At 44.3% G+C, this 27,764-nt stretch overlaps 2 protein-coding genes across 2 annotated transcripts in view; one reads left to right on the top strand and one right to left on the bottom strand.

Moving 5' to 3' along the window:
• The window catches only part of LOC139689566 (unconventional myosin-Ie-like), a 516,942-nt gene that overhangs the window by 446,195 nt on the left and 42,983 nt on the right, over window positions 1-27,764 (top strand). The window lies entirely within an intron of this gene.
• Window positions 972-26,310, bottom strand: LOC139689592 (uncharacterized). Its single transcript, XM_071586756.1, has 3 exons — window positions 26,163-26,310; window positions 5,017-5,266; window positions 972-2,162 (listed from the first exon to the last, which is right to left on the bottom strand). The coding sequence occupies exons 1-3, from the start codon at window positions 26,202-26,204 to the stop codon at window positions 1,414-1,416; spliced, it is 1,041 nt and encodes a 346-aa protein (XP_071442857.1). The 5' UTR covers window positions 26,205-26,310; the 3' UTR covers window positions 972-1,413.

Genomic DNA, 27,764 nt, shown 5'->3' with positions numbered 1-27,764 from the left:
GACCGCGAAGTTGGAAACTTATGGAATACTCGGGAGTGTTATATGCTGGATTAGACAATTTTAATAAATCGTGTTTAAACAGTCGTCCTGGACGGTGTATCATCCGATACTGTCAAGGTCACGGCGGGTGTACCACAGGGAAGTGTCATAGGCCCCCTCTTGTTTCTTATTTACATAAATGACCTCAGCACCGTGGTTAATAGCAGGCTCCGTCTTTTTGCTGACGATGCGGTGATTTATGGGGACATTCGAAGTCGCGAAGACAGAGTCACGTTAGCTAACGACCTAAATGCAATTCAGACTTGGTGCGATACGTGGCAATTGGAATTAAATTTGAAAAAATGTGTAGTAATACATTTTTGGGAAAAGAGTAACACCCTTCGATTTAGTTACAAAGTGAAACAAACAGAAATCGCGAGGGTAGATTCCTTTAAATACTTGGGTGTAACAATTACTCACGATCTGTCCTGGAGAAAGCACATACGGGAAATATGCGGTCGTGCTAATAAAAAATTGGGATTTGTAAAAAGAGTGCTGGGTAAATGTGATGAAAAAGTGAAGGAACGATGTTTTCTTGCCCTAGTCAGGCCCCACCTAGAGTATGCTGCCAGTATATGGGATCCTCAAGAGATAAATTTGATTTCGGAATTGGATCGAGTTCAGCGGAGGGGGGCTAGATTTGTCAAAAAGTGTTATGACCAACGCAGTAGCGTAACTACTTTGCTAGGAAATTTAGGCTGGGATTCCCTTACACAGCGGCGTTTACAATATAGATTAAACTTATTAAAAACATTTAAAGATGGGTCCTTTTCCGATGACATCAAGGACATGATACGAACCCCAACGTATTACGGGCGGAGGGATCACGAATGAAAGATTAGAGAGATTGACTGCAGGACAAACAGATTTAAATGGTCATTTTTTCCAAGAACAATAAGAGACCAGAATGCTTGTAATCGAAATCTCCCAGGAGCCGGCTCGACATAATAAGTATTAACCTACAAGGTAGCGACTGCGCATGGTTATACTAGTATAGTTATATAGTTCTTTTGCAGGTTCCCCTCACCTTTCCCCATCCATTTGAAAAACCCTAACCCCCTCATCCCTTACCCTTTCCTCCTGGTGCCGCACCCCCTTTTCCACACACCTTTCTGGTGGTTTCCAGGGTATTGATGTAGATATAGATGAGACCGCGCTCCCTTTTTAGGTGTCCCGCCAAGCAGTCGACGAAACCTCGCATGCCAATCAACCAGTCTGATATCGTGGAAACATTTACTGTACTATTTCCAGAGTTCAACCATTTTAAGAACTGATTTTTTATTTCAAAATTCAAAATATGAGGTTGAGCTTAGTTTAGTTATGTTTTGGAGAAGTCGTTTGATGTGATGGATGGGGTCATTTTCGTTCTCGGACTCAGTTGTATCGCTCTCTTCCCCTGGCGCCCCCCTCGGCCTCGTAGAACGCCCTCGGCGCCACCCCTCTCACGGGAACTTTGACGGGCGGCACTTCTCGGTAGGCGCCATCCTCGGCACCCTCCTCCCGGCGCCCGGGGTAGAGCGCCTCTTGGCGCCTCTCTTGCGGCTGCCGCTGGGCGTATTGGTGCTGCTGCGGGGGGTGGTGCTGGAATTGCTGCCGATGCTGTTGGTGATCCACTCCCCTGTCGTCCTGGTGCTCGGCGAATCGCCCTGTGTCTCCGTTGTAGCCGGTGCCCGCACCCTGGTGCCGACCGACCACGACCCCGACGTAGTTCGCGTCGTCCCCCCCCTCGCCTCGGCCCACGTAGTACACCCTCCTCTCCCCGGGCCTCCTCTCCTGCTCCCCCCTTGTCTGTATCTCCGGGCTGTACCCCAGGGGTCCAGAGCGGGCCGCCGCGTTGTAGACGTAGGGGTACCCGCTGGTCCTGACGAGGGTGTAAGGGACCGCTCCGTCGGGAGGCAGGTGTAGCGGCTGGCGGAAGACGTAGGCCCTCTCGCCGCCTTGCGCCCCGTTGTAGTCGCCTGGGAACACGCCGCCCCTGATGGCGTACACCCCAGGCTCCCCCTGGTAGTCCTGACCGTCCTCCCGGATGCCGGCCCTGCGGACTATACCGTTGTAGCTGGCATCAAAGTGAGGCGCGGCTTCTTCCCAGCGGTAGCCGCCGTCGGCTTGCCCGAGGGAGTACCCTGGGGAAAGAGAACAAATGAATCGGGGCGGAGCGAAGTCGCCCGGTGACTCTCCCCCCTAGCAAACACTGAAATGGCAGTGACCGCAATCAGAGGCCAACGCCGGACCGGCGAGCACCAGATGCTGACCAGATTGGATCCCCGGGAGTCACCAACTAACATCGAACATAATCGAGCTCGTTAGGGACGCGTGCGGTGCTGCGTTAAGGAAGAGACATCCCATCTGCAGAGGGGAAGTATTTGAATGAAGAATTGAGGAGAGGTGCTATTTGGTGTGTTTGCCCGACCTCACCCGAAGTGGCAGTTAGAAGTAGTTTTAGGGGAGTTGAATCTGACAGCTGAAGTCAATTGATTAGGGATGAATGGGAAAGGAGGAAGGGTGGAGAGAAACCCGGCATTAGCCTACTATTAACGAAAGGCGCCTAGGGGTCCAGAGTTTAACGTCCCATCCGACGGACGGCGCGCCAACTCTAAGTGCTATCCACAAAGCACTTCAAGTATGGTTTGGAATACCCCTGAAAAGTATCTGCCGCCGCCGGGATTCGAACCCGGGCCCCCTCGGTGGGAAGCCAGTACGTTATCCATCACACCAAACCGATCCCTACCCCACCTGATAAACGAATGTTTCAGACTCTGTGCAGGATGGCAGTTTGTCAGGATGCAGAGAAATTGATTTTTCGTGAAAGAACGTAATGTAGAAGGAGAAATCGTAGCATTATTATTGGATAACATGGAGTTGGACAGAGTGAAAGCATTTAGACTGCGTGCGTGGCATAAATCGATAGTGAAACGGAAGTCATTCGAGTGTAACGCTGCATTGATAGGCTCCTCGTGAAATTGATAAACCACGAGGAGAAGTTGAAGAAAAAAAGAGGGACGCAGCGATCGATATGATTAATCATTTTCCCCCCGCACACTTTGTCGCCGCGATAGTAAGATACGTTGCATACGCCTATACTTGAGCCATACACATTTAAATAATCCGGAATGCCATTGGTCACTAATTTAGTTGGTAGACTGACACCCCCTGCCTCATGCCCTCGTGGTATATTATTGGAGAAGTTTTGGATGTTCCCTGTCATCAGCCAGGAGAGGTATTTTTTCCGCCCCGCATCGTGAATTGTGATACAAGATATGAAGAACGCAGTTGGGTTTGCGTGTCGTAGGGTGTAAACTGGATGTACCTAATTGAAATTTTCGATTATGTAATCGTTGAATTTTGCTTTGACTCCCCCTTGTGTCAGCCCTATCTTAGTACACCTGCGTCGGTTGCCTAGCGTTTTCCCTTCTATCGCAGTCTCCAGTATTCCATCGTCGAGAAAAATACTCTGCGTGCTTCATCCAAAACTTCTTCAAAATGATTTCTAAGGAACTGTTCCAGTGACAAAATAGCGCATCAAATAAAGAGTAAAGTGATAACTTAGAGAAAAGATTGGCGATTGATTGATATTCATAACTTATTACAGATGAAAAAAGTTACTATGATCTCTCTATTGACAGACTCCAAAAATATGTAGGACTTTTCTATTTTCCTGTAAACAATAAAAAAGTAACAATGGCATTAAATGATGGCCAAAGGATAAAACCCGACGTGGAATTTTGAAATGAAATGAATAAAACCGTTAATTAGAGCGGAAGGCACTGAGAAGAGCAAATTATAACTCTAAGGAGAGTAACGTTGATTTTGGTGTTAATAAAAGATGAAAGACTTTAAGACTTTTGTAGCTTTTCAAAAATTGAAAGATTATCTTCATATACGTTATTGTTCATGTCTTGTATTATTTTTATTTACCCAACAATACTCCGTAAACAGCACTTTTTGGCCTTTGCTTCGGACTTTTAACAATGACATGTGTAAAAATGAACGCAATTACGAACACCTTGGCAGGCGAGGACGATTCCCCACCGCTACCAGGGTCGAAAAAATCACATCATATCACACTCATTAATTCACGTTATGTCGAAAACTTCCGAATACAAATTTATAAATTGTATTCTTTACGAAGGGCCGGTATTATGACTCGTCATTAAACGTCTCGGGTAGCCAGCGGTACGCAGATGGATATTCACTTGTTTACATCTCATTTCACCGAATTCATCGTTTTATTTTGATGATTTTATAAACATTTGAAGACTGTGAAATATCAGGTATTGGCAAAGCGCGCAGGAGCATCAAACTATTCTTGTTTAAAAAGCCGTGATCGTCTTTGAAGTGGCTATGAATCATTAGGTGATAACAAAAACATGTCGACAAGATGCCTCTTTTCCTTGATGTAGAGGATGCAGATTATGCTTTGATAAGTAGTTTTGAGGGAGGCACTTCACTGCTCTAGTTGCATCACCATCTCTTAGTCTTGATATACGTAATCCACTGCTTCTACTCACTCTTGTGTATACGCAACGTTGGCAATGTCCTGATAACTCGTATAGTGATATAATCTATTTTGTTACTGATTACCTGCTTACTCTTTGTAATATAGTGTATAACTAATTCATTGCAATAACCCCATTTACGGCGACTATTGAAAATGTTCAAGCTGTAAGTAATCTGGAACGTGACGCGCTCTTAAAAAAATACATTTACCCATCTTGCAACAAATGGAAAATTTGTTTGGAAATGCTTTTGAATAAGTTTTAAGGATTTACATTGGAAAGACCTTAATGAAACTTGCAATGCTGATCCTTTAAAGAAAATGCACCTGGCCAAGGTGAGCCGTTATGTTCAGATGGGAGATAGGGAAGAAGTGACTGACGGCGAGCGTCGCTTCTCATTCTCTCTCTCTCTCTGTTGCTCTGCGTTCCAATTGATCGCACAGTGAGAGCGAAGGCGACGGGTCCCCCTTCCCCCACTCACCCCTGCCGTCGCTGCTGCCTCCCCGAGGGACTCCCGCCCCCTCCTCCGGGCGCCTCGCCGCCTCGGGCCCCACCGGGTACCACCGCGGGGGGAGGAAGTAGCCGGCCCGCGGCGGGCCGCCGTCGCGCTGCAGGAGGGCCGTTGCCCGCAAGCCCTCGGCCGCCGGCTGCTGCTCCGGCGCCGTCCCACCCCCCTGGTACTGCACCACGACGGGCTTGGGCTCACCCCTGGCGGCGCCCATCAGCGCCACCTGCCGGCGGGAAGGTTTGGCTTGATGATGGCCGGTGGACTGCAGGAGGTGGCCCGGGAGTGGTTGGGGTCCCCCGCCCGGGAAAATCGGTGTCGAGCACGGTGCTCTGCAAGCCACCGCTAGGGTGCGGCACGGTGTGATTGGGCACTAGTGACGCGACATCAAAATTGATTGCACCTCAAATGTCACTTCGACACCGTACTATCCAACTCGAAGAATTGTCTAATAGGTGACCTCAGGGTTTAATTAATACGTCATAAGCCCAAACGCGTGTGAAATTCACTCATCAGAGCAATCAGTACCTTTCCCTGTCCACCAATGGTTTCCCAGGATGAACTTGTATTCGAAAAATCGCACTACGAGATTGCCTCATTTTATTGAACCCGGGCCCTCCGGTCAGTGACCCCGGCACTCTTCCCAGTGATCTATCTTGCCCAGTTTCAATATTAATATTAAATAATTAAAATAATGCAAAAAATAATTTTCATCACTTCTACGGTATCCTATGATACACTACGCTTATGTTATCATAGTTAAAAAAAATGCATCTCCGCGCAAGACAAGTATGGAAGGGGTTAATTAATAAGTACTTAGCACTTTGAGGGTTATTCTGCTCCCTTGTCCGTTCGTATTCAAAAATATTGTGAATTATTCGGTTCCGCAGTTTTTTCTCGTATTTTGTATTCATGATCTTTCTCTGCCCCAGTATAACGGCGCTGGTGATGCCTACAGTTTTAACAATATCGCATCAGATACTTGAATTAATAATGCAAGATATTAAATGACCTTAGTTATGTGAATCTCACCCGAGTTCCAATTCAAGAGCACTTTTGTGACCCCTTCCCCCCTCCCCCCTCCTTTCTCTGACGCCCAATAGAAAAGGCCGTCTGTAAGAGCATTTAATCGAGTCTGTTCTTACGTACTACTTCGGTCTTTTTGATAGAGCAGGAGTTGGAGCAAGCATTTTTGTATTCCCCGAATTGATGAGTTGATACTTTTAAAGTTAAATTGCCATTTCCATGTGTCCCATTTGCGGTCTGCGGAATTTATGTCATCTCGTCGGGCGATAGAAAATTTACGGCTGCGGGATTTTCCGGAGTGTCTTTGAATGAGGCAAGCCTCTTTCTTGCCCTTAGAATTTCACGAAAATAAATTGCCGGGTAAGTCAACCGATTTCCCGCCGTTTCCTAGACTTTTTTAAGATTAGGATATTGTTTAAAAGTTTGCCTTTCAACTTCGCAGACATTGACGCTGTTACAGTGCGAATACTGGTCGATATTGTGCTCGTAAATGACGTGGTTATTCGACAGGTAATCGTTTTCTGTATTTTGCCCAGGAAATTCACTGAGTGAAGGGAGACGAGGAGTGTGAAGAGAAAATTCGATCGAAAATTAAGGGTTCCGGTTTCGAATCCCGGTACAGACGATTGATTCACCGACTCGAGACTTTTGTCATTTTAGGATTCCTCAACAATTTCTTTACGCTTGATAAAAATCGTCCTGCTTTGGAAGATGCATTTAAGATTCTCCAGTGGAGAGGAATATTGGAGACGTCTCTGGAACAGATTTTGATTAGGCCTACTCGGAAAGGTCTACCTGCCAACTCTTGTGTCTGAACACTGCCCTCCATTTACTTCTACACAATACCCCGCCGGCCGCCGCAGGAGCGTGTGGCGGGGGGTGTTAGGTCACCACCCGTAATGGAGAATATAACCGCATGCAAAACCCACAAATTCATGACAACCTACACTGTCCAAATCGTATTTATTTATGCAAAAACCTTTAGAACTCATAAATATGCAGACATACATGTGTATAAATAAATATAATTATAAATAAATGTATTTATATATAAATATATTATATATATATATATATAAATATTAAATATATAAATATATATATATATATATATATATATATATATATATATATATATATATAATGGGTCGCGGTAGTCCAGTGGGTAGAGGGTTGGACTGCTGACCGGAGGGTCCCAAGTTCGATTCCCGGGCAAGGCACTCTGGGCACCTGCAGCTCCACCAAAGCTAAAGTGATTTTTCGGGTATCAGGTTTTCCTGGGAAAGCATAACCGGCAAAGGGAAAGGAACTGCCCCCCCTACCTTGATGTGTGAATTTTCACACGCCGTATAGGGCTTAGTACTGGGTGATCTCTACCATCATCTACTAAACCGACCTTCGGGTTGATTACTGTGTTTATGGTTTTATATTTATAGCATATATGTATTACTCCTTACTTCTATATCTTCCGATGAAGACGGAGCAGAATTCCTTCGAAATGATCAAGAAATAACGTGTGAGTGATCTTTTTATGTGATTCTATATTGTTTGTTGCTGTCCTATTTATTATTCAACACTTCCGTGTTACGTCGACGAAAGCATCTATACAGTATGTGTATATATATATATATATATATATATATATATATATATATATATATATATATATATATATATATATATATAGCATAACACAAAAAGAAGAGATCAACATTTAAAAGGACCCTCTCACGGTAAATTGTTCGAGCTTTCGGCCCTCTCAGAGACTCACTTGAAGAAGGCCTCTGAGAGGGCCGAAAGCTTGAACAATTCACCGTGTGACTGTCCTCTTAAATGTTGCTATTCTATTTGTGTTATATTGTGTCAGCCTATATATATATATATATATATATATATATATATATATATTTTTTTTTAAGGTAATCTACCAGTTAAGGTTTTTTTTGGATGGACACAACTACCAAACAAACATTTTATTACTCCCAACAAAACACAAAATCCATCATCCTACTCTATATCAGGTCCCTCTTCATCTCTGAGTACTTTCTTCATCCCTTCATCCCGTCCAACATCCATATCCTGTTCCTTCCCTTTCCTCTTTTGCCCAACATCCTACCCTCTATCACAGTCTTCAACATCCCACTGCCGGTCAACACCCCCTTCATCCACTTTTCCTGCCTCCATAGGATTGCTCCCAACAAACCCCTCTCTTCGCCCACCATACCAAGTACTTCCTCATTTGTTTTCTTCTCCATTCTTCTCCACACCCACATTTCACAAGCCTCCAGTCTACGTCTATCCTCCTGCTTCAATGACCACGTTTCCGCACCGTACATAGCTACGCTCCAAATCAAAGTTTTTACGAGTCTTTTCTTAACATCCTTACTCAAAGTCCCTGTCATCAACTCCCTCCTCCTTGTGAAAGCCGGGGGGATCGAGATGGTGCGGGGGCTAACGTACTGGCTTCCCGCCCTGAGGGCGCGGGTTCAAATCCCGGCGGTGTTGAATATTTTTCAGAGGTATCTCGATCCCTACTTGAGGTGCTTTGTGGAGGGCACTTTGAGTGAGTACGCCGTCCGTCGGATGGGACGTTAAACTGCGGACCCTTTGGCGCCTTTCGTAAAGAGCAGGCTAATGCCGACGCCGGGTTTCTCTCCACCCTTCATCCTTTCCTGTCCATCCCCTATGGCGCAAATGACCTTAGCTGTCGGTCGCCTCCCCTTAAAACTACTACTACTTGTGAAAGCCTCTTTGCCTAGCGCAATTCTTCTCCTTACGTCCCTTATACTTTGACCGTGTTGGTCCAAAACACTACCGAGATACGTAAACTGTTCTACCTGCTCTAGTTTCCAATTCACTAAGCAATGCTTGCAGCCCCTTGGCTGACTGACAAACTAAAGCTTGGTCATCAGCAAACCTAACTGATTTTACGAATTCCCCGCCCACTTTCATTCCTACCTCCAGTTCTTCCCAGGCCTCTTTGATCATTTCCTCTGCATACAGGTTGAACAGCAACGGTGATAATGGGCAACCCTGTCTTACACCCCTTCCTAACACTGCCCATCCCGACTCCCGGTTTCCCACCCGCACCTGAGCAGTCTGAGACATGTACAGGTTGCGACAGTTAAGTTTTGTGACAGTTAAGGAATTAAGAGCATTGACCTGATGACGGAATTAACTCGAGTTGCTCGTAAGCCTGGCATAATCTTGTAATTGCCGGATCGGTGATAACAAAATGACAGTCTTTTGTGTTATAGGTGACAAGTTGGCGTCATCTGGCGCTCTAGTACTCTGGCCAGTGGACTTTGAGCGAGTTTAAGTTGATGGGAAAACGGTCAAGGTAATCAAGAGTGACAAGGAAAGGAGGTTTTTAAGACATAAATTGGCACATAAAGGCCTCGTTTGAGAGTTATAATGTGGTTTCCGTGTTATCTTCCCTTCTCGCGACAAACGTGAACTGTGCCCATATGAAAAGTCAATATTCGCAAAGCGTGACGTGTTTGTGGAGCTGTCTTCACTTCTGGGTGCGTGCGAAGAAGTTAATCGAAATGCGAGCGGGCAATGAGGGAAGACCGAGCGACGGTCGAGCGTCGTGGAGGAAGGGCAGGAGGGAGTGGGGCCCTTTGCGGCAGCCAACCTTCGCGCCGGGAACCATTTCACGCTGAAATTTTCTTCAATTTAATGAATTGCCGATTTCAGCATCCAGATATATGCCGCTCGACGAGAAAGCGGCATCCGCCGATTGACCATTCTTCGTTTAGGAGCGGCTTAACTCTGCGAATTGCGCGCATCATTTGTTATCTTCGCCGCTCTCCAGCACCAAATTAAAGAGACGTTGCTGTGACCCCCACGTGGGCACTGTGACCACCCGTCCAAGCGTTGACCCACGTTGGCGCCACCTCACTCTTTCCTTTGTGAGGCGCCTTTCGCCATCGCTCTACGCACGCATTTGGTGGTTGGTTCTCAAAGATTTATTTTTGCCTGTATCGCGATCAAATATTATAATAGGCTTAACTGTAGGGGCCGTCATGTTTTTGCCGGGAGGCACTGTAAAATCGACATTGTTCCGCATGCGAAGGTAACACTTATAAAATATTAAGACTCAGTTTTATAATTTCATGTTTGATCCAATCTCTAGTTAGCGTGGGGGTTATCAATGTGTGCGAATTTACCGATACTATACCGACCATTCTCTTCTTAACGTGATATTTGTAATAAGTTAATGAGCACTTTATTGACCGGTTTTGAACTTAGTTATCGATTATAAAACTGATTTTAGCCTTTATGCGGATGTTAATGTGAAACAATAAAAAGAAGTTATCCTAAGATCATACTTCTGTATTTAAAGGTATGATAATAATGAGAATTTGAGATTATGTGGTAGTCCAGTCGTTTGAGCGTGGGCCCACTGACCTGGAGAGCCCGGGTTCGATTCCGGGTGATGTCTCTTGAGCACCCTCAGCTCCCCCAAGCCGTTTGAATAGATTCTCCTGAAAAACCGAATGTTATGGCACAGGGAATGAAGAAATAGCTGATACCCTTTGAATAATGCGGGAATACACTGCAGAAGTGTAAGAGTTTCTGCCTTCGTACAGCCTTTGCATATTCTCAGTGAGCTCTGCTCTCGTCCATCTAACCCGCGTGCGTGCGTGCGTGTGTGCACATTGGCGGAGGGTTAAATGGCAGAAGGTACCATTCTATCTTCCTTCGGGTTGATAATTGCGGGGATTACTTGGAATCCGCATTTTATCCTGGCAATAGGTGTATTAGCAAATTGGGGAGGCTTTTGAGATAAGGCCGTCCACGTGATGTCACGGACCAGTAAAACCCCCTCATGCGAAGCATCCCCTCCCCACGTGACCACACACTCTCCCGGCCGCCGCCGCAAGCCGTGGAAGCAAGCCTTCAGTCGCTCAGGCTTGTGGCGATTTCGGCGAGGCGTAGGCCATCTAGGGGCGAATTGAGGAACCGTTTTGGGGTTGGCAAATCTTATCTCACTCTTTTTGAAGGGATATCGAGAACGTGTATATTTAATGGACTATTTAACTTAGATATCGATTTCCTATCTTCTAGGGAATGGTTTCAAGAGATGAGCTTTGTGGTTTCTTTCAAAATATTCCTCGCGGTTTCCTCATTTCCTTTATCCATCTCGTTGCTTGTTTAAGTTTTAGAGAAAGTTCACATCGAGCGTATTTTCAAGTTGTATTGGGGGTTTTTAGGGTGCATCGACAGCTATGGTCATTTTGCACCACTGTCAAAACGTTTAAAACGTCAATTCAGCGCTAATAAATCGGTAAATATATACATACAAAAATATTTTAAAGAAGCATTAAAAATCAACATACCTCTTCTAAAGTTGCCTCATTAGACCAGTTTCCCTTAAAAATGTTAAAACTCTATTCATAGAGTTGGGATCATCCCTTAAAATACATTTGATGCTTAAATTTCACCTTGTTAAAAACCTTTCGCTGGCCCTTTGGATATTTATTGCATTGTGTCGGGATATGTTTCACCGTCAGGGGCGGGGTACAATCATTGCAGGAGTGGGGCAGAGTGCACTATCCTCAAGCGTGAATCCTTCCTATTTTTCAGGATGGAAGAGGGTCACGCCGAAACGACCGACTTTATGGCTCTGAATATATTATAATGAAAGGACCGCCCCTCAACTAGTTTAATTACGAATAAACTCTGACCATCCTGACGATAACCGCTACTCTGTTTCACGATCAAATGAGTCTTTCCACCCTGATTGGCAATCTTTGTTCAACAACGGAGCTCCTGTTTTTTCCGCTTGCTGTGATGTATTTGTCTGTACGTGGCATAAAAATAATTATATTTTATGACCAAAAGTTTTTACGAAATTTGCCTGATATTAATTAAACATGCCCCAATTAGGCACTCAAATATTCAGTTTACTGAAGTTTTTATAGACCAAGAATACGTTTTTTAATTTTTGACCGCTCGACGGAAGGGTAATTTCCTCTGAATAGGAACTTCGTTATAATGTTTTGTAGGAATATCATCAATGCCATAGTTTTGACTCTGGGGACTGTCTTGTGAATAATTGGAAATTAAATGAATCCTAATTTAGCTTCGGTAAAATCTGTTTTCTTAAAAAAAACGCGAGGACTGCCGAAAATTAATAAAGACATTAATAATTCGCCGTCATTTCAGAAATACAATGAGTCCGTTCGTGTATCATTCAGCATGTTCAGTGAAAATTCCTTAAAATTGAGTTAAATGTGTATTCGTTGGTCTAAGTCACGTATTATTTACTAACTTACATGTTAGCAATTAGAGTAAAGGAGCAATCGTAATTTTAAAGTGGTTTTATCATACACAAAATCAATCTTAGGCGTGCTTTGATCTATGCTTGCGATGCCTCGTGTACTTAAACAATATCCTTTTTCTAAAGAACGCCAGCTCAGCCCAGTTGCCAGTAGCGTTCAGCTCGATAGCATTGTTATTTGGAGTGGTGTTCGTGATTTATTGTAAGAGGGTAGGAAGCTGGTGTGTGAACCGGAGATCCCAGATCCGATACCCCCTCCAAACCCCCAAAGTCTCATCTTTCCGGCTTTCTGCTTTTTCGCATCGTACCCCTCTGGGAAACTACGAGGTAGATCGCGCTATCAATCAACATGTTGAAGGTTTACACCAAGTGAGTCATCTTCGTTTAAAAAACCCATGGCATAAACCCATTCTTCCTGAAAGTTGCAGAATGATCCTCATATGTAGGGCCTGTCCCAAAAAAATATGTAAAACGATTTTTTCGGGCGAAGCGGACGACTGGATTTGTGGCGGGAAAAATTATGGGAGGTATTGGGAAAGCAACACGACCGCCGTCAATTGTCTTCGGCCCGTTACATTCGGCGGATCGCTGCTAAACTGAACCCCTGTTCGAGGGTCGTGTCACGACGCCACTTTACATGGAGCGATGATACGCGATAAAATGTTGTGTTAAACCCGGGAAATCGGGTTCGGAGACCATGATCATGGTTAACGATGCTTATGGAGATGGAGAAATGTCCCAAGTGATGTTTTTCTACTTGCACAGGATGTTCTGGGAGGAGGATAAGGAGGAGGTTGACAATGAGGAATGCCCTGGACACATCCACAAACAACTCAGTACGATGAAAACGTACACAAAGTGAGGTACATACTTTAATATGATTGACCCCCAAAGGTCAGGATGTTAGCAAAAGAGTGCAATACTCAGAAAACTGCATTGTATTTCATTCTCAGAGAAGATTTGGCCATGAGAAAGGTGCGCCAAGATGGTTTCAAAGGTGCTGTCGGAAGACTGCTTGTGTGACAATCTTGCGCTGGATTATGTCAAAGAGGCCGCGACGAGGTGATTGAACGAGTTTTCCATCGACGCCTTAAAGGAAGCTTACCAGAATCGTGACAGAGGCGCTGACATCGGTGCGTTGATGCACAAGGGTGCTCTTCTGAAGAGTTTTAGCAATTGGTACTTTGATCTATCTGCAATTAAGTCTTATCCCGATTTATTCTACTTATTTTTTGGGACAGGCTTTGTAGTATGTGGATAATTTTCGAGGATTGGCGGGGATTTGCGCCATCATCCGAGGGTCAACGAGCGAACGGGGAGAGTGGGCATGGAAAGGGGAGCGATGAGGAGAGGGATCGGAGTGAGGCCAATGAAAAACACTTTTCGTCAGAAAACACAATTGCCGCTCGGGCTGCTGTAAGTCCGGGAGATGTGAGGAGCACCGTGTCCGAAGTAATGTCTCTAAAATTCGCACCGGCACTTGTGAAGATTTGCATACGTAGCCGAAAGTTGGAAGGGGACAACGCGCAGATGGACTATTCAAATCTACATCTACGTGAATACCCCGCGATTCACCAAAAAGGTTTGTGGTATGGGGGGTGACGCACCAGGTGGGAAGGGTATGTGCCAAGGGAGGGTATGGAAGAGGAAGGGAAAAGTGAAAAAAAATTCAGTGAAATGCCTCAAAAAGCGTGTAAAATTCGTATACATTCAGGAATTCGGTTACTGCAATGGAATTGTATGGGGACAGTGGTGAATTCGACGGGGCAAATTTTACGCATCATTTGTGTAAATGTTTCGCAATCATTGTGTGCAGGGCGCTTCTAGATCTGGCAAAGGCGTCTGTCAAGAGGAGGCAAATGCCCCAATTGACTGAAGACGCCCCGAGCCCTGAAATTGATAGAAGAGTGAATTTTATAAATACCCGCAACCCTGAAGTTCACTTCGAGGTATATCTGGTGTAAGAAATATTTAGTAAGTTGAAGGCCGGACCTTTGAAAATATTTCGCAAGGGTGGAAAGAGACTCATTCTCATGTAAAATAGTGTCGGAGGTTTCATAGATATTATCATACTCTGTACACTTGATGAAAACATTTTACCACAAAGGATTGTCGCTTCAATTCTCGAACCGTGCTAGTGAATATGAGTTTAGGTGATTACAAGGGAATATCTTTGTAAACTCTGCGGAGAAGTACGTAAGTTGTGAAATACTCATTTTCCTCGTACGGGAATGAATGTAGAAATAGGAAGTTTGTGAAGGTGAGGAACTGAATATTTTGTTGCGGGAGCCGTTTGTAACTAAGCAGCCGTGACCCGTCTGTGTACGTACAATCCCTCCGTGGGGAAGACCGCTCCGCGCCAGGACACCTCGTGGGGCCAACAGCATGTGTGGGTGTATACATTATTATTAGGTAATCTACCGGTTAAATTAGGTTTTTGGATGGACACAGCTACTAAATATTTTGTGATTCCTGTGTGTGTGTGAAAATATATAAATGTATATATTTTTTCACAAGTTTTGCTGATGACTAACCCAAGGCTCCTGCAGAACTCAACTGCTTTCTCCCCGCGGTCATTCCTCTTGCCTAATCCGTAGTCCCCGACCTCGTCACCATCTCTTCCTTCGCCTACCGTCGCATTCCAATCCCCCATCACTATCAAATGTTTCCCTGCAGGAACACACGTGATTATGTCCTCTAACTGATCGTATATCCTATCGACCTCTTCTTCCTTATGGTTCCTCGGTGGCATGTATACCTGAATAATAACCAAGTTCGTCGGTTCTGTATTTATCTCTGCTAGTAGTATTCTATCCGTTATTTGCTCTATGTTGACTACGCTTCTTCCTACCTCTTCATTTAATACTATTATGGCAAACCCTCGTTGGCTCTCGTCCCCGCCGCTGTATATTATTCTATACTTATCACTCCAGTAATCCCCGCTATCTTTCCATCTCACTTCGCATAGACCTAAAATATCTATATTTCCCCTTTCCATCTCTCGGTTAACATTCTCCAATATCCCTGTCCTCATCATTGTCCTAACATTCCACGTTCCTATTCTAACTAATTTGGTCTTGTTCTCCTGCGTCTTCTGTCCTGCTGCTGCTGGTTTTCCCCTGCAAGGGTTTCGTGGGATGACGACCGCGGAAGCCTACCTCCCCCGCTGCCGGGCACGACACACAGCCGATTGGGCCGAGCCCCGTGGTTGCCAGGACTCAAAATATCTGTATACAGGGTTCGTCCGGAAAAATAAGTGTACTGAGCTCAGGAAAAAAGTGTATTACACTTTTACATATCTTAAGCTAATATTCCTCAAAATAGGACCCTTGTGAGTCGATACACTTGTTCCAGCGGCGTTCCCATTCCTGGAACGCTCCCGCGAAGGCATCATCGGGAACCTCTCGAAGACACGTCGTCACGGCCTCTTTGACGGCGTCCAAAGTCCCGTATCGCGTTCCTTTCAAACTCCTCTTTATCTTCGGGAACAGAAAGAAGTCCGGTGGTGCCAAGTCCGGGCTGTAGGGCGGGTGCGGCAGCGTTGCCACGCCGTGCTTGGCCAAGAAGTCCGACACGACAAGCGCGGTGTGAGACGGCGCATTGTCGTGACGCAGCTGCCAGATGTAATTGCTCCCTAATAATCTCGTGCACTATTGTTTTTGGCACATTACACTGCTCTGCTATCATCCGAACACTAAGACGACGATCAGAGTTCAGTACATCGCGAACTTTTCGCACATTTTCGTCGGTGAGTGTCGTTGATGGGCGTCCAGGCCGTGGTTCGTCGTCGACCTCTTCTCTGCCCTCCACGACCATCTTGTGCCACCGAAAGATCATGTTTCTGGACATGGCTGACTCCCCGTAAGCCTGGTTAATCATACCGACAGTTTCGGTAGACGATTTCCCAAGCTTTACCGCAAATGTGATGGAATAACGCTGCTCCAAAAACTTCGGCATCGCGTTCCGTGACGTGGGTCGAGCGTGGAGGTTCGCGTTAACAGAGCTCCTCACTACACCACAGCTCAGAGCCGACTGCCTTTTTCAGCGTCGCTTGCCAACATACCCCCCTCCAATCGCAGCCCGTCAGAGCGGTGCTGGGCGTGCCTGGAGCGGCGGGAAAAAATCAGTACACTTATTTTCCGGACGAACCCTGTAGTCCCTCATGTTAATCTTGGGAATGATAATTGAGGTGGTTTCCCGGTACCTTCCTCAATAGTGTTTTTAACGTGACACCATCACTTACTGGCCGCCCCACTGGGGTCAGACGCCATTGCAGCCGCCTCACTGAGGAACAGACGCTGCGTGGACTACCTTTCGTCTTGTTCCTAACCGTCGACCTATCTGGCATGGGTGACCCTACCAGGAGCAATAATTATTACTCCCGCCAGCACAGCTCTAGGGGTCATCGGAACGCATAAGCCCTTCCACCACGTCAAGGTTGTAGTCTGGGGAGGCATATATATATATATATATATATATATATATATATATATATATATGTATATATATATATATATATATATATGTATATATATATATATATATATATATATATATATATATATATATATATATGTATATATATATATATATATATATATGTATATATATATATATATATATATATATATATATATGTATATATATATATATATATATATATATATATATATATATACACATATAGAATAGAATAGCAACATTTAAAAGGATACTCACACGGTAAATTGTTCGAGCTTTCGGCTGTCTCAGAGGCCTTCTTCAAGAGAGACTGAAAATATGCTGTTGCTGAGGAGAGGGGAAAGAGGTATGGGAGGGGAGGGGAGGTGTGGAGGGAATGCTGGGAGGGAAATTAAAAGTGGCGGTTAAGGGTGGGAATTTTGAAGGAACGGAAAGCTAATATGTAGGCGGATTCACGAGTTCTCACCTCTATATTGGTGGCTGAATCAGGTAGGGATTCTAGGATGCTGAGAGCAAAACACTGGTCGAATGAAAGTTTGTGGGAATTAGCGTGTGAAGGGATAGGAAGAGAAGAGAGTGAGGCAAATAAAATAAAATCCACCACTCCATCCGACCACTCAAACCACACAATAACAAGCCCACATCTGACGCAGGACTCAACCTTTGCACCACCTATTTCCCCGGATCACACAGACTGAAAACCTTCCCTAAAGAACTGTTTCCAATTTTACATGACAATGACGCGACCTCATCTATACTACCCCAGTCCCATCTTTCGGATGCAGACGACCCGCCAATCTCAAAAACCTTCTGATATCCACCAACCCTTTGGCGCCCCCCTATGACAAATTTCCCAATATTTCCCCAACTTGCAACCGCCCCCGATGTAAAACCTGTCTTCTTAATAGGTCTACTCCCCTCTCCCTACATCCCCTCATTGCCCCCTCACCTCGTTCCCACGCTAATTGCCTCTCAAAAAGTATTATTTATCTTTTGTCATGCAAACATTGCACTTCCTTTTACATAGGCGAATGCCTTACCCCCTTATCTATTCTAATAAATAATCACCAGTACTCCTGCAATTCTGCCTCACTCTCTTCTCTTCCTATCCCTTCACACGCCAATTCCCACAACCTTTAATTCGACCAGTGTTTTGTTGATTGGAGGGAAAAGAGACCGCGCAACCTGTACATGTCTCAGACTACTCAGATGCGGGTGATGAACGGGGAGTCTGGTTGGGCAGTGTTAGGAAGAGGTGTAAAGCAGGGTTGCCCATTATCACCGTTGCTGTTCAACCTGTATGTAGAGGAAATGATCAAAAAGGCATGGGAAGAACTGGAGGTAGGAATGAAAGTGGGCGGGGAATTCGTGAAATCAGTTATGTTTGCTGATGACCAAGCTTTAGTTTGTCAGTCAGCCAAGGGGCTGCAAGCATTGCTGAGTTAATTGGAAATTCAGTGCGACAGGAATGGCATCAGAGTCAATATTAATAAAACAAAGGTGATGCGATTTTCTAGAAAGAAAAGGCTAAGCTAAACATTAAAATAGGAGGGCAAAAACTTGAGCTGGTAGAACAGTTTACGTATCTCGGTAGTGTTTTGGACCTACGCGGTCAAAGTAGTAGGGGCGTAGGGAGAAGAATTGCGTTGGGCAAAGAGGATTTCACTAGGAGAAGGGAGTTGATGACAGTAACGTTGAGTAAGGAAATTAAGAAAAGACTCGTAAAACCTTTGATATTGGGCGTAGCTATGTACGGCGCGGAAACGTGGTCATTGAAGCATGAGGATAGACGTAGACTGGAGGCTTTTGAAATGTGGGTGTGGGGAAGAATGGAGAAGGTGAAATGGGCAGAGAAGAAATAAATGAGGAAGTGGTTGGTATGGTGGGCGAGGAGAGGGGTTTGTTGAGAGCAATCCTATGGAGGCAGGAAAAGTGGATTAAAGGGGTATTGGCCGGCAGTGGGATATTGAAGACTGTAATTGAGGGGAGAATGTTAGGCAAACGAGGAAAGGGTGGAACAGGATAGGGATGTTGGACGGGATGAAGGAAGGAAGAAAGTACTCAGAGTAGAAGAGGGACCTGTTATAGATTAGGATGCTGGATTTTGTGTTTTGTTAGGAGTCATAAAGTGTTTTATGTAGTAGTTGTGTCCATCCAAAAACCTACCTTAACCGGTAGATTACCTAATAAATAATATATTTATGGGATAGTGTAATGTTAACACTTTCTTAGGGGAGGAATTTTTCTCAGAGGCCGTGGACCACACTTTGGTAAACGCCGCCCATAACCTGTTCAAACGACCTTGCGGTTGATGACAAAGGTTCTGTTTTACGGGCTCGTGGCTTCTAGCAAGGGGGGGTCCCCATCGCAGGTGGGAGCGGAGGGGGTGCTATGGCGAAACAGCCGCCACGGCTTGGCGCCGTAATCCCTCCCCCATTTGACGCTCCACCGATCGCCCCTTTTCCCGACTCCCCTTCCCCCGGCTTGAAACGAGATCGGAAGTGCCTCTCAATGGCGGCATTCCTGTTTCCTTCTCCTCCACTAACCCCTCCAAGGTCTCGACCGCAAGACGGAGGACCGTGTGGACATTCACCCCCTCCGAGGGCTGTTGGGAAGGCCAAAATGGGTCAGTTCCACTCCCGTGGTTGCCCACTTGGGAGGAAAGGCCCTGGGCGACCTCGGGTGCTACTCCATATTCCGCCAGTGGACACGGTGGACTGCTGTGCTTTCGAATCATACCAATCAGCAAAAAGTTATTTCTTCTCATATCATGTGGTCTCTTCGGCGGAACATTGGTTTCTCTTTCCACTGTGCTTTTAGCTTACCGATTAAATGTGGCTCTCGAATGGGTTAGGTTTGACACGGATGATTTGTGGGTATTTATCTAAAAGTTTATTTTTTTGAATTCTATCTTACTGATTCCCCTTTTTCCCAACCCAGGCCATCCCATAATTAGTGACTTCTAACAAACTTGCTCATTTGAACGCAATGATGTCGATAAGCGATATGATATCAGCCAATGTCAATTCGCATTAATTATTTTTGAAAAATGCGATATTTTTTAATAAATGCTACTGAATACATAAGTTCCCCAGTATATATTCAAATAATCGCAGTGTAATTCAAATAATATCTCTATCAGTGATTTACGTAAAAATTAAAATATTAAGTCACTATATATCAAAACATCATTAACTTACAATCTGCACATATTTTATTGCTATTGGTAAGAGCTTATAACCTATCCTCTTGAAAAACTTTTTAAGGAAATAATCCTAATTAATATCCAATGTTAATTATACTTTAGGCATTCCTTTGTCGACCGACATGACTTACTATATATTCCAATAAATCCAAAATTATAATGCCTTGGTGATGAAGACGGCTCATTGGGTCTCAGGCAACTAGCGCCGCTAGTGGGCGGGGCTATAGTCCGCGTTATGACCGCCAGATTGCACCAGTTCGTGTATTTATTGCACAGACTGCGTAAATTTACATTGCACCGCACCATTTGGGAACCATTTGACGTACGCCGAGTGGCTTTAGAGGCAGATTGCTGAGTGCCCCGCACGCGTTGCCTGCTGGGGAGGCAGTGGTCAGTTGGGGAGGCTGATTGCAATCTCCGGAGAACGTCTGGTCTGGTGTTCGCAAATTGCGGAGAGTCTCCCGTGGTCACTGGCGATGATCGTATTGGTGATGGATCCCAGTTTTTTGGATTTTTGTGATTTGAATGATTGGATTGTGTTTATCTTTCGCCGGTGGAAAGGCAATCCTGGTCGCGTAGAGAAAACCAAAGACATTGGGGAGGAATCCTCTATCGGTGGGCATAGGGGGTGGGCAATCCTCTCTCGGTGGGTTCACAAATGTTAGGCAGCTTAACGATGAAAAGGCAATTTGAGTTAGAACACCCAAGCGCAGTAATACTGCCATCTATATATGTGTGTAGCTAAAAATAAGGAATAAACAAATGATATTCGAATGTTAATATTTTGATATTTGAGGTAGCTTCTGCAAATATTTGTGTGTGGTTGCAAAACCGCGTAATGTTTTTTGCGTAATTCTGAGTTCACTTAAGAATTCATTCGGCAGTATTCTATGAAACTTTTCCACTTCTTTCTTTTGATTTAGTAGCTTTGTCGAATTTTGGTCCAAGTTTCGTATTTATTTTTCCTTAAGCAAAAATACCAATGCATGCTTCATTCCACTCAATTTCAATTGGTACGACTAGTTTCGAAGCATCGGCGACATCCTCGTGTGCCTCTCCCGTGGTTGCCAGGGACCTCTTGAGGCATTTATGGATACTTTCGATTGTTATACTTCTATCTTCTGCTTATTGGGATCGGGATGGCGCGGTCGCTAACTTACTCGCTTCCCACCCTGAGGGCCCGGGTTCAAATCCCGGCGACGACAGATATTTTTCAGTGGTTTTCCGATCCCTACTTGAGGTGCTTTGTGGAGGGCACTTTGAGAGAGTACGCCGTCCGTCGGATGGGTCGTAAAGCTACGGACCCCTTGGCGCTTTTCGTAATTAAGAGGAGGCTAATGCCGACGCCGGTTTTCTCTCCACCTTTAATCCTTTCCTGTCCATCCCTAATGGCGCAAATGACCTGATCTGTCGACCTGATCGCCTCCCATAAAAACTACTACTACCAAATTCTGCTTAATTAGAATTTTTCTTGTGACCCGGCTGAACCCGCGCGATATTTTTGAAAATATAACAGGCATTCATTCATTGGAAGCGACAAGAATGAAAATTACGGTCGTTATATGTAGTTAGGAGTGCTTTGTGTCACTCTCAGCGGAAATACGGGCGCAAAAAATATGAAATGAATGTCGCACCTTCTAAAAGATTGCATCGGCTGATTTTCTTGAAAACTTCTCCTTTGGTGGGGTTCTAGAAGATTGGTCCCTCGTGCGAACAAACCAACAGCCAGTCTTAAAGAGCATTTTGGCCAATCACAAATGGAAACCTCGGACGCATGCAAGCGGCGTTGATTCGGCTGCCGAAGTCGGTTGGCCTATGAGACGACGCGGGGTTACTCCGTTTCGAAGGAATGCGACGCCCATCTTGAGAGGATGTGTGGCATTCGAGCGGCCCTGAACACACACAAACACACTCAGGGGCAGCCGTCAATAGTGTTTACATCATGCACAGGCTAGAGTGTGAAAATGATGACAGCTCACGAATGCGCATTATGAGTCACTTTGTTAGTCTCATGAGTTTATAAAGGCTCATTTTGCGCAGGAAGGCAAATCCAATGACAGATTGAAGCTCTTGCATAAATTGGAAATTCAAATAACTCCTTTAATTAAGCATTGCCATTGAATAGTTCCGTTTTCAGATGGCTTCCCGAATATCTATCTCTAATCAGGACGCCTCCTCTCTCTCTCTCTCTCTGCATCTACACAATATACCGTAAGCCGTTGCAATGATGTATGGCAGGGAGTGGTAGGTCACTACCAATTTCATGTATACTCCCTCTATTTCCTCATACTCAAACCGCGTGGAAAGGGGGCGACCGAACACCAATCATTCAACATGCCTACATACATACACGAGAGTATAACATGGTTGGTATTTCTACACAAAGAGGACAAGTAAATGCATTAAAGGAGGGTAGGCATACGTGCAATTCAGACACTTACTACGTTTAGTACTCTACGCATTCCGGATGGACAATTCACAAATACAGTAGACTTAATATATATATTCAGTTACACCCCACCTGGCTCAAGGGCGCACGGAGGGGGGCATTGGGACTTGGAGAGTGTTTTGTGGCAAGTTAATCTTTTATGCCCCTATTTTGAACAGTGTGTACCTATTACTGTGCTTAGGTGCTCCCCCTTTCATTGTTGTCGCTAATACGGACAATGGAGAATAGAACTATCTAATTGGAATGGGTCCCAATAAAGGCGACAGACCGTCCACCTATCACGGGGGTTTGCATGGATGAATGCGGAGCGAGTTAATTGGAATGGATGTGTTTGACTTTTGTTAATGTGTTCTGTTTATAAAATTTCATTTAACGGTCATGAAATAATATATTTTGTGTTATCATAAATTAAACTTTAGGAGTAAGACTTAGATGGAAAACCTAACGTGCATGAAAAGAATTAGTGGCAAAACCATTGATTAATAGTATTAATAGAAAGCAATGCCTGACATTAAAGTCAACATTCAATTTTATCGAAATGAAATGAATATTGCACTTGCAGAATAGTCTACACATGTCGATGATGATGTTTCCTAATAATCGCATCGCACACTTTGGGAAAGGAAACAGAATTAATGCAAATGCTACAAAGCGGTATAACTTTTAAAAAGTCTTGAGCGATGTGCTCTGCAATTTTAAATTCAGAAGATACGTGTCTGAAATTCATTATTGGGGCGTAGGTGATTGTTATACACGAGTATAGTATGCTGCGGGAGAAGGGAAGCTACATGCATATCAACCTGATGGTTGGTTTTGGTTGCTCGATCATTTTTTACACAAGTTTAAAGCAACGGAATGTTACACGTTAGTTTTTCCAATTTTGGTTGCAGTTATGAGGAAGTTAAAAGGCTCCGATAAAGATTACCTTCATTTATATACAACCCTGGGGATTTAGGCTGGGAGCCACTTGAGATGCGAAGGGAACAAGCGAGACTTGGACTTTAAGAAAGGTTCATTACAAACGAGTTTAACGATGACACTGAAGGGATTATTATGACCCCACGCTATTTAGGTAGACTAGACCACAAAGATAATGAGATAAGGGAGATAGATTCCAGTAAAGATAGACACACAAATACTCATTCTTTCCCCGAACAATGTGAAATCAAAATAATAAAAAACCAAAGTCACTTTGGAAATATTAAAAACTTTTAATTTTCAAGTCGAAACAAAATTAAACATCGCTAAGACACCAGGTATATTTGCAGGTACATGTGTTTGTTATTCGGTAGTTTCAGTGTTTGCATGTGTGTGTGGGTTGTAAGGGTTTTTACATGAATGTATACCATGTTCTATTTGTGGATTGTATAAATTTGTGCCTTTTGTATTAGGTTTTTTTTCTTAGTTATGGGTGGTGCCTAAACACCCCCCGCCACACGCCCTTCGGGGGCTTGCGGGGTATCAAGTGGATGTGGATGAATCCTCTTTTATTTTTTTTTGTTGTCTCAGGCGTAACTTTGTGGAATTTGCATAACATATTGAAATGTAATGAAATAATTGACTTTGTAATTCCACACACTTTATTTAAAAAACACGACCCAGGTTTCGACGTTGAACGTCATCATCAGGTCACCTGATGATGACGTTCAACGTCGAATTACAAAGTCAATTATTTCATTACATTTCAACTCTTTTATTTTGTTCATGAGTGGCCAGACTGCTGCCACAAAATGCTTGCAAAACAGTTTTCCACAGGTTTGAGTTTAGAAATAAGTCCTGTTAATCCTGTGGATAATAAATTATGATTGTCCTTCCATAATCTGCGCTTCGCTATGTGGTAAGACGGAGCCTACAAACCTGAGCAATAGCAGGAAAAGTGTATTACTCAAAGGAAATATGCACAGTTCTAATAATTACGATTCACACGCACGATTTAGGTGCTATTGTTTTAATTTGCGGGTGTAATTCAGCAATATATATAGCAGCATGACATAAAGCGAAATCATACGTTATTGTGACACAGGGTTGGAGGAGTGCGTCACGGAAGAGTTTGTTCTGGCGCCGATCCTTCGAATATCATGTCGATGCACAGTGAAGCCTTGCTCCGGCGTGCACGTGAATCGCAATGAACTTGCATCGATACTTTTGATTGCGTGAATATTGAAAAAAATGATTTTCTCTTGATAATAGGGACAAACGTTCTATGCACGCATTACGCCATGCCTAATTTCTTCCGTAACCTCCAAACCTATTTACTTACATTGAGGGACTTTAAATAATTTTTTTGCAAAACTTAATTTTATAGATGATCATTTATCATCTTACGACTGAAACAAATTTGCAAATGTCCACTTAAAAAAATTTAAATAGCAAATGAGTTTGTTGCATTAAAAAGAGCATTTGTATTCAAATAATTCTTATAAAGTAATCCTAAAAATGTCCCCCGTAGTAAAACGAAGTGAGTCGCCATTTGAATCGACATCCGAAGAGGACGCGGTGGCAAAAGGGAGGTCTTGGCCCCGGAGGAGTGGGGGGACGCGAGATCGCCAATGGCTGGTTAGAGTAACAATCCCTCGAGTGGTTTTCACGATGGAGGTCACCCAGCACCGAATACGAGGTGGGTTCAGAAAATAACGGGAATATTTCAATTTTCCGGGTTTGGAGTGTCCGACTGTCAAGTTATTTTACTATGTTGGTATACATGCCCCTTAAGTATGATAGCATTTTGAGCTGTATTCATCGTTTATGCTTTGTCCGGTGGCAGCCGCCGCTCTAAAGTTAGACGGGTTTTTACGATCTCTGCGATTTTCGTTTGTTTAAAAAAATGGATCAATGAATTTGTGCCAAATTTTGCGTAACAAATGAAATAAAGGGTAACAGGGTGTGTGAAATGCTAAAAAGAGGCCCATGGTGAGAGTCTGCTAAGAGTAAAACAAAAGTTTACGAGTGGTATTATAAGCGTATCCAAGATGGCCGTGAAGACACTGAAGATGGCGAACGCCCCAGCACAACAACAACCGATGAAAACGTGGAAAAGTGTGAGAAATGGCTATGAATGATCGCCCATTAACAAATAGGGAAGTCGCTGATGATGTTGGCGCGTATTTCGATTGGCTCATGCCCTGAAATCTTTTGGAATGTTTTGGGTATGAAACGCGAGACAGCAAGATTTGTTCAAAAAATTGTTGAATTTTGGATAAAAAGTAGCGGCGAATGGAAGTTGCTTAATGGAGTCAACGACGATGCAGAATTACTGAAACGTGTCATTATAACAGGCGACGAAACATGGGTTTACGGCGAAATATGACTTCGAAACTAAGGCTCGATACCAAATCTTTGATCCATTTTTTTGAACAAACGAAAATCGCCGAGCTCATAAAAACACGTCTAACTTATTAAAAATGAAAAACGTCCCGTTATTTTCTGAACACACCTCGGACACTTCGTGCGTGGGATTTGCAAGTTTCAACGGGACGATAAAAATGCGGGAACAGTTGCCTTTTCCGTCCCCTTCTCGTTACACCCTTTTTCGGAATCCCAGGAAGGCACGCACGGTAGGGTTATGTCACAGAACTTGAGTGAAGCAGGAGGTCGAACCCGGGCCCTCCTATTCAATTCTGCAATGTCCTGCCCTCGTTGGCCCACCACGCCCCCGACTCACAAGGGCAGCGTGAACACCCTCACTCACTCACCGCCGCCAGGAGTAGCGTCGCCCGTCCCTCAGCGAGACCCATCTCGGCTCCAAAGGGCGGGGCGCGTCTCTGTCTTCCTCCTCTGTCTCTCTCTCGCGATGAACGAGGGCGGATCTATCTGGTCTCCGGAGGAATCCCTGACCGGAGGCGTCCTCGTGGCGTATGGTCAGTCCCGGTGTCCGCCGCCGCTATTTAAGCCCCTCGCGCCCCCATCGAGTGGCCATTGTGTTGGTCGCGGTGCGCGAGGGGAGGGGGACCCACACTGACTCTTGCTTTTTCTCCTCGTTGGGGTGTGGGATGGGGGTGCGTCTTACTTGAACGCCGTCTCTACGACTCCGGGGGTCCGATCGCCCGAGCGGGGAAAGGCTTCGGTCGGAATATAAGTAGGCCTTGTGAATGTGCTTTTCCGCAGGAAGTGACATTTTTCTTTTTTACTGTTTCCACTTCTCTCCCAGCCTATAATTCACAAGCGTTCGACGGATTGGAGGAGAAGCCGGGCGAAAGATTAACATGCAAGAAGGTGAAGTGGCCAGGGACTTGTTCACGAACCAAGTTATTGTCCATTGTTAAACAAATGATGTCGAACCATGCGTTTTTAATGGGGAGAGATGTGGCGAATCGTCGTTTTTCCCCGGTTCTTTTCCGAATAGTATCAGTGCTGTCATCTGCAATAACAACCACCAAGAGTGCTCGCTATTTCCGTGATATTAACCACATCATTCTCATAAAATCACTCCGCCATGTTCTCTTTCAGGAGTGGTGCCCAGAAACAAGGAAAAGAGTGCTCATTGTTTCGCTCCTCCGAATCCAGAATGTCTAAAAATTTCAGCGAGAATGTTGCACTAACTGCTAACTAAGCGCTACAATTATTTTCCTACTCGGCGTTGACAAACATACAATCGCCATACTCCGTGGTAGTTAATTGATAATAAAGTCATTTTTTTAAGGAGCAAAAAGATTTCATGTAAATTTTTTGTTCATGTTATCACGGGGAGTGGCGTATTATTTTTCGTCAATCCAGTTTTCATGCATGTTCGTTTCGTGAATTATTCTCAAATCGACGCATTTCTCAAGGGCGTAGTCCAATACTGCGGGAATTATAGATTTCGCGAAAGCAGTTGAAAATTCTTCTCATCTGTGAAACACCCACAAACATAGATCATGTGAATTAAATGAAGAAAACAATGTATCTTTCCACTGTCTAGATACATTGTATTCTTCTTCAAGAAGTTCTCTCGGGTTTCCCTCCGGATCAGGTTGCAGTACACCGACGTTTAGAAGGCTGACTCTGCCATCGTCTTCAGGGTGAAGGTGGGAAACCCGAGAGAACTTCTTGAATACCATACGCCGGGAAAACCTGAGATCCTTCATTGTATTCTTCATTTAATTAAAATGAATTTCCACAAAGTTTAGCCGGAAACAATTGAATATAGATCATGTGATTTGATATAAAGTTTGGTAGGGATAATTGTTGAAAAGGTCGAATAAATGAAATGATTTGCAAGAGTATTGGCTGTAGGGAATGATTTATCGTATAAAAAAGTATTTTATATACATGTACACAATACGCCACAAGCTGCCGCAAAGGTCACTAGCCATGCA

Source organism: Hetaerina americana, unplaced genomic scaffold (assembly GCF_022747635.1).
Source record: "Hetaerina americana unplaced genomic scaffold, ioHetAmer1.1.p SCAF_25, whole genome shotgun sequence".
NCBI classification, from domain to species: domain Eukaryota; kingdom Metazoa; phylum Arthropoda; class Insecta; order Odonata; family Calopterygidae; genus Hetaerina; species Hetaerina americana.
This window is presented reverse-complemented; position numbering and strand designations above follow the sequence as displayed.